At 52.4% G+C, this 9,645-nt stretch overlaps 1 protein-coding gene across 1 annotated transcript in view; it reads right to left on the reverse strand.

The window, feature by feature from the left end:
• Positions 1-4,326: 4,326 nt before the first annotated feature.
• Positions 4,327-9,645, reverse strand: part of STK11IP (serine/threonine kinase 11 interacting protein) — a 22,309-nt gene continuing 16,990 nt past the window's right edge. The window contains exons 18-24 of the mRNA XM_009325440.1: positions 8,974-9,089; positions 8,685-8,782; positions 8,315-8,493; positions 7,979-8,063; positions 7,404-7,486; positions 5,635-5,861; positions 4,327-5,310 (exon numbers count right to left, since the gene is read on the reverse strand). Coding sequence (XP_009323715.1) covers positions 5,170-5,310; positions 5,635-5,861; positions 7,404-7,486; positions 7,979-8,063; positions 8,315-8,493; positions 8,685-8,782; positions 8,974-9,089 — 929 coding nt within the window. The 3' untranslated portion in view covers positions 4,327-5,169. The remainder of the gene's footprint in view (positions 5,311-5,634; positions 5,862-7,403; positions 7,487-7,978; positions 8,064-8,314; positions 8,494-8,684; positions 8,783-8,973; positions 9,090-9,645) is intronic.

A 9,645-nucleotide genomic window follows, 5' to 3' on the forward strand; every position in this document is an offset into this window, starting at 1 on the left:
GCGTTACTGTGCTTGCCAGCATCTGGCCATTGGCATCAGAGCCCTTCCATTTCCCCCACAACCGGTAGAGCATGTCCCCAGGCTCTACCCTCATCTCGAGCTTGCAACACCCAGCTGCCTGCAGCGGCATCACCCTTTCAGCCTGGGGCAGAGGGTAAACCCACGACAGCCGGGAAAGGAAGGTGGTGGGTGAAGGGTGTTGCCCACCCTCATCCCTTCCCACATCAGCTGAGGCTGACAGAGCCGGGCCCAACACGGGCAGGAAGGATGTGCAAGACCAGCAGCCTTGCGGGGTCTGGCTCAGAGACAAGCTTCGCAGAGGAAACAGGAGCAGCGTCACCAACCACAAAAAACAGGATCAGCCCCAAACCACTGAGTCTGTGGGGCAGAGCCCAGAGCTGGAGCAAGTGTGTGGAACATGGCAGGGCGGCTGCATGGCCTGGTGAGAGTGAGGGGAGCCGGCAACTGAGGAGATATGGCTGAGGGGGAACATAAGCACAGGAATAAGGAGAATATCCACTTCTGGGACAAATGCTACAGCTCAGGAGGGGCACGGCAAGACCTCCCACAAGCAGCCCCTGCTTGCTGCTCAGCCACAGCGCTGCGATGGAGGCACCCTCAGCAACTTCATGGCCAGACCCTTGCATCGGCTGCCGGACACGGGGTGCCGGGGAGGGCGCGGGGCCCAGACTGGCTCTCAATTCCTGCTCTAATCGATAGGGCAGGACGGGCTGGGCCCTGCTATGACTGCCTCTGCTTCCTGGGATGGTGGCAGCGCGGCAGATGGCAGGGCCAGGCGCCCCAGGCATGTTTGCTGTGGGGCGGCGTGGACCCTGCCCGGCTAGGGCTCGGCAGCTGGACGAGGAAGGGGCAAGCTAGCTCCACCATTCCCAAGCAGGGCTGCAGGCAGGCAGGGCTGCAGGTGGGCAGCGTGAGTCCTCAGCAGCAAACATGCTCTTCCCAGATTAAACAACTCGGCTGGCACTGGGACAGGGAGCAGACGGCTCTATTTGGGACTGTTTGTCCTGATACAGGACAGCTCCACAACTAGCTTAATAACCTTCTGATAACAGGCAGAGGCACGCTCTGTCACAGGAATGCAAAGGGCAATGACCGTCCCCTTTAACGCAAGCCGAGAGAAGGCTGGGATGGCTTCAAAATAAAGTCCCCTTCCTTTTCCTCCCTGCTTGATTATGAAGCACAGTGGGGGGTACATGGCACAGCCCCTGCTCACCTCCCTCCTGCTAGGGTCTCCTTCCCAGTTCCTGGGTGCTGACTTCTGCCAGCACCCCGGTACCGCACGTGGCAGTGCGGTACTGCTCAGCCTGTGCTCACTGCTCTTCCCCTGCCAGCCAAGCTGGAGGACAGCCCAAAGGGAAGGAGTTTACACGGCTCTATAAGCTGGGTAAGGAGCGTTGGCACCCGCGGAAGGGATGAAGTTGGCCAGGCAGGTCTGCGAGCCATGGGGAATGTGTGCCCTTTGCTGCTACATCTCCTGTCCCCTGGAGATGAGGCCAGCAGGGCTATTCTGCTAGAAGTAAACGACCAGTCCCTCCAGTCAGCCGGTTTGATTAGAAACAAGGCCTTGTTAGTTAGACAGTGCAAGGGGGCTGACAGCTAACCCACAGGCTATGCATGCTCAAGGAAGCACTGGTTTAGAGCGCAGAGACACAGAGTAGGAAGCACTGAAATAGCCAAACCTGTGACTGAGGCATCATTTTCATCGATGAGTTGAACAGCAAAGTAAGGCAGGGCTGGTATGTGCCTGCGGAAAAGCTGTGGTAGCTTCAGGCTCATGGCAATGGCCAGCCTGAAGCTTGAGCCCACAGCTGCCCGGGGCTGCCTGCAGCCTGTCTCCAGAGCCCTGTGGCCACCCCAGACCTAGGCATCCCTCCAGCTACACACACCTGAAGAAGAGCCTGCTCCAGGCAGACGCAGGCAGGGAAATGCTGAGATTCAGACCAGCCTTGCTCCATGCTAGCAGTTGAGCACTGGAGTCAAGTGCACCCAGAAAAGGAAAGGGGAAGGAGGGGAAAAATTGAGAGTGTCTAAGAGCACAGCTGGGGGACTGCATGCTCAGAGCTGTGACAGGCAGAAGACCTCTGCAGCTGGTTCAACAGATGTCACACCTTTCCACAAACCCTGGCTCTCCTATGCAGTCCCTATCCTGCACGGCCATCAGTTGGGGCTGCCTGCAGTGCTGGAGTGGAAGAGCATGTCGGGGAAGCCCTTCCACACACCCAGCTGATGCGATGAGGCCAGTTAATCCTATCGCTGCGCCTAGCGCGAGGAGTGCCTTTGAGTAAGTGCCCCACAGTAAAGTGTTCACAATCACAAATTAACCACAAAGGGGTTAATCTGGTAACAACTGGGACAAAACCCTAAGGGAAAACAAAGCAAGTGTTTCATTAAGAGGCAGGAGACAGGTTGCGGCAGCACATGTGAGCTCCCCTGTCAGCAGCAGGAGGAATGCAGAAGAGCAGGGAGCTGTTAACTGGACCAAGAGGCTAGTGCTGAGCTGAGGGCACAGACCTGCAGAGACATGGCAAGGAGCAGAAGCAAATGAGTAGTCACTTCTGCAGTAAAAACCAGGAAGAGCTTGAGAAGAGCTATGGACAGGCACACAGCTGAAAGCTTTGGTTCTGGCAAACTGACACTTTGTCAGGCCCCTCAACACATATCCAGACACTGGCATGGCAGAGCAAAGGTGCAGCTCAGCTAAGATGGAAAAAGCAAGCTCCGGGGATGGGCTTTCTCAGGGGATCAGCTTACGCCGAAGAGACATCAACGAGCTGGTCCAGTAACTCCAATTTTGACTCTTACCCTTTGTGAAAAACACAGCTATAGAAGCTGAAGACAGTACTTACACAAGCTTCTTAAATGGCAAGATGAAGACAGAAAACCCTTACTGGTCTTTACTGGCTCAGCTCTCTCAGACTCCTTCCCCTGGACAAAGTACTAGGTGCTGGCAGCACTTCCACTGAACTCACACCCGCTCGTGATCTGAGATCGCTCCAAAGGAACGGAGAGCAGCAGCCATATACCCATTTAGGAAGAGGGGAGAAAGTGGAATGCATTGTGACATCTGCCTCAAGACAGTATAGATCTTGTCAATCAAGTCTATAGAAGGCTAGATAAAAATATCAGCCACTGCGGGCCTTCAGCAACTCAACTGCTCCTGGAAGTGACAGGAGAAAGTCTAATAGCACAGCTATTCCAAGAAAGTGTCCAACTGTGCACTGCGAGTTGGCCTTCAGACCACTACAAAGTATGGAAACTGAACTTCCCACTCTCCTAAGGCCATGAGGATGGCATAGCTGGGTTTGAACAGGGAGGAAAACTTTATCTCATCTGTCCAGGTGAGACTGGAGCAGTGCGATGCCGTGGGACCCAGTCACTGCTGTTTTCTAGGTGAAAGAAGCTGAAGCCACAGACACCAACTTTGGGTATGTGGAAGGTTTGGATGTCGTAGAGACTGTCACACAGAGTTGCCATGCTCAGTATCCAAAGAAAACAGGCGTCAGGTCACTGAATGACAAATACATGTCTTCAAAGAAATCAAGATCATCTCACCATAAAATAGAGGTTTTGTCACTAAGGATTCAGCAGTCAGAAAACTTGCCCTGAAACTGTGCGTTGAACACTCATAGCAAGACAGACACTGCTCTGGGAAAAACAACCATCAGTAAAGGTCCCCGCTTGGGGTATCAGATCCCACCTGGCAGCACCTTAACGTAACAGGCCCATTTCTGCTCACCCCAACAGGGAGCTTCAGCTGCATCAAAACACCACACACAGCATCTCCACCTGCTCTTCTCCGGGCAGGGTGCAGAGACCCTGTGACACAGCAAGCCCAGGCCAGGCAGCGGCATTTTTTCAGCTGCATTTAACTCTGTGCAGGAGAGGTTGAGACAAGGTAAAGCCTGGTACAGGGAAGAACCTGGGGGCAGGTACTCCCACAGCCACAGCAGCAACAGCTCCTGTGAGAGGTGTGTCTCTGAGGGCCTGTACAGCCAGTAAGCAACTTGCTGGGGCTGGAAGCCCACAGGATGTTCTCCTGTGACAATTGCCCTCAGGTGAGCAACACAACCAGTACCTGCTGTCAGTCTAATCCTGTTTGGGCCTTGTTCCTTGGTTGCTGCTTGGGAGCCAGGCAGGTGGAGAAGATTAGTCTAGCAGCCCATCAGCACCCACCCTGAACAGGAGGGGGAGAATGGCTCGAACCCTGTGAGATGTTGGGGAACCCTTGAGCTGCTGCAAAGCTAGTATGCAAGACCTTACAAAGACATTACAGCAGTGCAAGAGGATGAAACAAGGAAAACGTGACAATTCAATAAATATAAGCTTTTATTACAATAGAAAATAGTAAAACTCATGTTAAAATAGACTCTTGCTTTTGGACTGCTCAGAAAAGCCTAAGCCTCACTTTTACCTGCCAGTGCCCACCAGGGTCCTGACCCCTAAGCGATGAGCAACACATTTCTGTGCTAAGAGCCTCACAGCTCCTCCCACCCCAGTGACAGTGAAAGACTACAGCAGCAGACTGAGCCATGCCCCGCCAGGCAGGCAGGTAAAGGCTCTCTGTGGGGTTATTAGTACAACAAGCCTCATCCCCTTGTGCAATCAGGCTCCTGTTTGAAGCAGGCAGCTTTAGGGAAGCTGTGGACAAGAGGGAGGGGGAGGAAAAGAAAAAAAAAAAATCAGCAGCAGATAATGGCAGCTGTTCAGAGACAGCTAGGAAGGCAGCAAATACACCTGCTAGAAAGACCGCAGCACCCAACTGCCTCTGGCCTGCTGTTTGCCTAGTACCACTGCACGTCCCACTGAACATGCTCTGGCCTGGCTCCCCTCTTCCTTCAGTGACACTCTGTATGACCCTGAAGGAGACTAGCAGACACTGCCACGTTAAAACTGTGTAGCTTATGCAGTATTACAGGTAACACCCTCCACCTCCTCCTTCCATGGCCAGCCCAGTGCAAGTGAGTGACTGTGCAGTCTGGACCATCATGTGCTCTCCTTCTCCTCACCAAAAAGGGCTGGGGCAAGGGTAGAGTAGAAAGCAGAGGCCACAGGACAGCAAGGTCAGATGGGAGTGGGAGACACTTGTGCACCACTGCCAGTACAGCAGCACTCTTGACTCCAAGTTCCGCCTGCCTACAACCAGCAAGCTCACTCCAGTCCCTCATACACAGCCTTCCGTAGCTCGATCGAGAACATCTCCTCCCAGGGCCCGCGAATCCACTCCACCAGCTCTACCAGAAGCTCAGGGCACTCTGTGCGGATGTGCCAAGTGCTCTCCACCTTCAGCACCTGGGAGGGAGGAAAGAGAGGGAGACGGATAAGCAGGGCCTAGCCTCAAAGGCACTGATCAGCCCGGAGCCGCTATTCCCCAGCACAGCTGCCAGCTCCTCCCGATTCCTAAGTGACATCCCCCTCCCTCTCTGCTGCCAGCCGTGGAAGTGTCCCTGCATGACTTTTGTACAGCAGCAATTAGCTGTGCTCCCCTGCCTTTCTGGTGCAAGGCCCTAGGTTAGGATGGGAGATGACAGCCCCAAGACACTCTTGGCAGGAACAGGATCCGAGCACAATCCAGCCCCCAGCATCTTGTGTGCCCCATGACCACCTCCTGGTTACCTCATCATAAAGCATCAGCTTGATGTCACAAGGACAGAGGCGATAGGTTATGACATTGCTAATACTGCTGATCGGCTGCTTCTCTTTCAACTGGATGTTGCTCCTAGGAGGCGTTTCTGTCTCATGGTCTTCATCCAAGGAGGGCTGCACCTGCCACTGGTGATTCTCCTCCAGCAGAAACAGCATGCTTCGGGTGCTCAGCAGGGTCACAGGGAAAGCAGATGCCCCTAAAAGGATATGAGGGAATAGGAGAGGCTTTGCTGAGAGCCTGAGTCACCACAGAACCAGCTTTGCTTTCCATCCCTCCCCTAGGGAAACCCTTTTCAGCAACAGTAACTGGGTGAACAGCCTTATCCAGCTTCCTGACTGAAGAGGGGGGAGCAGGGTAGCTAAATGTGGCTGGGCTTGACCAGCTTATGCAAGCTTATTGCAGGAGCACGCATACGAAAGACCACCGCCCAGCAAGCCTTGTCCAGCCTATGTCCTCATGTGAGGCAGGAAAAGACACTTGAGTCCTTCGACCTCTTAAACAACACTTTACTACTCCTTAGTTAGAAGTCAGCAGCTCCAGCTAAAAGGTCGCCTTTTTTGGCCCGAATTCGTCTGGCTGCAGATATCTGATGGTTGGAACAGAGAGCACATGCATAAAGTTTAATACCAAGTTGCGATGCATCATAAATATGGCAGGAAGCAAAGTAGTTTTGATAAACTGTAGGGAGCATAAATATCATCCAGCTGAATTCAGTGGGTGCAAAAGAAAAGCACTAGAACTTGGGAATAAGTCAGATGCACAGAAATAGGGAACCACTAGCAGAACTGGCTGAAGTCACAGGGGATCACAAGCTGCTACAGCAACATGTTGCTTTTCTTGTCACATCTCACTCTTGGGAATTAGTAGGAATATCAGAAATTGGATGTTTAATTAGTCCTGTCTACTTGGCAGTGAGGCCTCAGCTGGAACTGTGTCCAGTTTTGGGCACCATACTCTAAAAAAGGAGAAAAACTGTAGAGTAAAAAAAAACAAAAAACAACGCACTTTAAGTTCTCCCTCCCACTGACTGTTTGTTCAGCTTGAGGAGAGCAATAAACATACTTCCCACAGATTCCTTCTCATTCTCGTTCTCTCATACCTCCCTAATGGCCAATGGTGAAGCAGAATGAAAGAACAGTAACAAATTGGTCAGAATGTGATTAACAGCTAGGTTGATTTTTTTAGTGTCCCAAGCTAAGACGACACTGGAATTGTTCACTGAAGACTCAAATCCCAGGTTTAGCACATTTGGCCCTCAGCAAGCCCTGGGACAGAACTTGGTAGGCTCCAGCAGGCTGCTCCTGTCCTACTGTCTCAAGTTCTGGACACCCGCTTCTGTTTTCCCAAACCAAGGAGCGTTTCAGCTCCTCACACAAACCAGCTATGTGTATAACCCCTCAGCTTTCCCCCAGCTCAGGGCAACGATCCAGTCCTTACATCGTTTCCAGCTTCTCAGAAGCCATTCTGAGTTGTCACCAAACCTGCTGTGCAAGGCCAACTGCTCCCTAGAGCCTGGACTTCCACATCAAAAAGGGCTGGGAGACTCACTGTGTATATAGGAAGAAGCATGCTGCTATCCTACATGTCTCAGCACTTAAAAAAAAGCCCTCACCCATGGCCCCACCCCATTTCTGCTGCAATGGCCCAGCTCTGTTCCCACAGACTGTACGCTAAAAACACAAGCAAGTAAGCAGACAGCACAAGGTATAAGACACCTGGCTACTGAGATCTCCTGTACCTTGGATCAGGTAGGCCAGCAGGTAGAAGAAACAAGCGTCATTTGCAGCTGCAGAATCTATGGTCTTGGAGTCCAGCAGAGGCCTAGAGGAGATACAACAGCAGGCCAGTCAAGGAATCGCTCTGTTTCCAGTCTAGACTTGCTGTGAGCTAGCTACGGTTCACTGTCCTCTTGAGGATGGGACGGACCCATCTCTTCCAGATGTTGCCAAACTCCTCTCTCTCCTGTTACTCTGCCCACCACCTTGCCAGCTAGGAACCAAATGTTTCCCGCAAGGGAAGAGACAACTCTATGCTTCCCCCTTTTCCTCCCTCCGTTATATTCTGCTCAGGCTCCTCCAGGAGAGCTGTAGTTGTGCAGCCTTGCTCAGTCCATGACACCCCTTTGCCTGCTCACCCCCTGTGCAGCAGGCACCTGAGCCAGATGCCTTAAACCTGTCATGTAGGTCTGGCTGCCACTCTAGTGGTGCCTCCTCCTGTGCTGCCCCGTTTTGAGCACTATGCTTCCCAGGCATTGCTGGACAAGCAGACATCCTCTTCTATCTGAAATCCCAACCTCTCAGAGGCTGTTCTTACCATAGCCGATGTTGTGGATTCATTTCCACAGTGGGGATTTCCTTCACCTTACTCCTGTGCTTAGCAGGCAGCTCTTGCATGAGATCTAAAGAGGGGGAGAAGGTAGAATTCTTTTATTGCAAGCCCAAGGGCAGTACATAACAGCTCAGGATGGTTCTCTAGTCTACAGAGAGGCACTGGAAGTTATGATGCCAGTGGGGTTCTCCCCCAACTTTTTTCTGAGCTGGCAAGAAGTGAATTTCCAACATACATCCAACTACAGCTGTCCTGGTAGCTCTCCAAGAGCAAATCTTCCAAATCCTCCATGCGCCCCCCCGACTACAGCTCTACTCTTACATGTCAGGGTCTGCAGGAACTGGTCACAGCAGCTTTGGTTCCGGATCAGCAGATTGTAGGAGGCTTTTGGGTTCTCAAACTCCATTCGCAAGCTCTGGTGGCAGAGTCCCACTTCCAGATGGGAAATATCAGACAGGTAGTGAGAGTCATTCTTCTTCAGCCAGTCTGCAGGTTGTCCCCTAATCACAGAGCACAGCCCTCAGCTGCAGCAGGGTGCCCCATCTCCTCTCCCACATCAGATTGCAGCAAGGGGGTTTGCCAGAGGAGCCTTTGCATGTCACCACGCCTCCAGGGTAAGGCTAGCACAGGCTGGCACTACCCAGCACTCACGGCCTTGCTGCAGGGTCTCACTTGCCACCATTCTCCTCACCTGATAACCCCAGTGACTTCCAGCACATAAATCTTGAGATCAGAGGCAACCAGGATTGAGACGAACTCTCCTTGTCGGCCAAACTTCACCATGACCACCTAGAGCACAGAGAGGTTGGGTGTGAGCACTGGCCTGCTCCTTGCCAGCCCACCCATGGAAAGGACCGACTCAAACACACTTCAGCTCCCTTCACACCTCACAGTCTCTGGGATGCTACCCCAGAGCAGGACTTGCAGGGTGGCTGGAAGGATAGCCAAGGAGCTGAAGGAGTGGTGCTGCAGGAGCTCACCTTGAGGAAGCACTGGAACTCCTCAGCGTTCTCCTCAAAAACCTCCATATCCAGGTACAGCTTCAGGCGATGATCCACAGAACGGAAGTCCCTTGTGTTCGGGATGCCGTTTACAGCTGAGGAGAGCAAAGGGTAGGACTGACACTCTGCCCACTGACCGGATGCTGCCCAAGCATGCAGACTGGCACCAGGGCAGCAGTGTCACCCCCTCTGCACACCTGCTTCCATCAAGTCTCTCCTCAAGACAAAGGGCCAAAGCCAGGGCTTTCCAGGCCACAGGTCTCAACGTGGACACATGAGGGGACTCCAACACTTGCTTTTTCAGATATACAAAGCTTTGGTCTAACCCATCTTCAACCTATGCTCAGCTTAGTCACAGGAGGACACTGCTTTGCTGCCAGATTTGGCAGGAGGACAATTCTTCATCACAAAGCCCGAAAGACATTTCTCATTTCAGCTGATGTCAGCTCAGGTCAATTTTTTAAACTCTGACTTCAACTGTAGTAAGGCTAAAGGGGACTGAGGAAGACACCAATAAAACTGCTTAGGAACATAATTAGGTTTGTCATGCAATTGTATGACCAAATAATTTATACAATAGCCATGATACTGCCTGAGAGTACACACTTCCCAGCGGAGCCTGTTCTCCACCAGAAACACTAATCAGCTTCT

Source organism: Pygoscelis adeliae, unplaced genomic scaffold (genome assembly GCF_000699105.1).
Source record: "Pygoscelis adeliae isolate BGI_AS28 unplaced genomic scaffold, ASM69910v1 Scaffold106, whole genome shotgun sequence".
Classification (NCBI taxonomy): Eukaryota; Metazoa; Chordata; class Aves; order Sphenisciformes; family Spheniscidae; genus Pygoscelis; species Pygoscelis adeliae.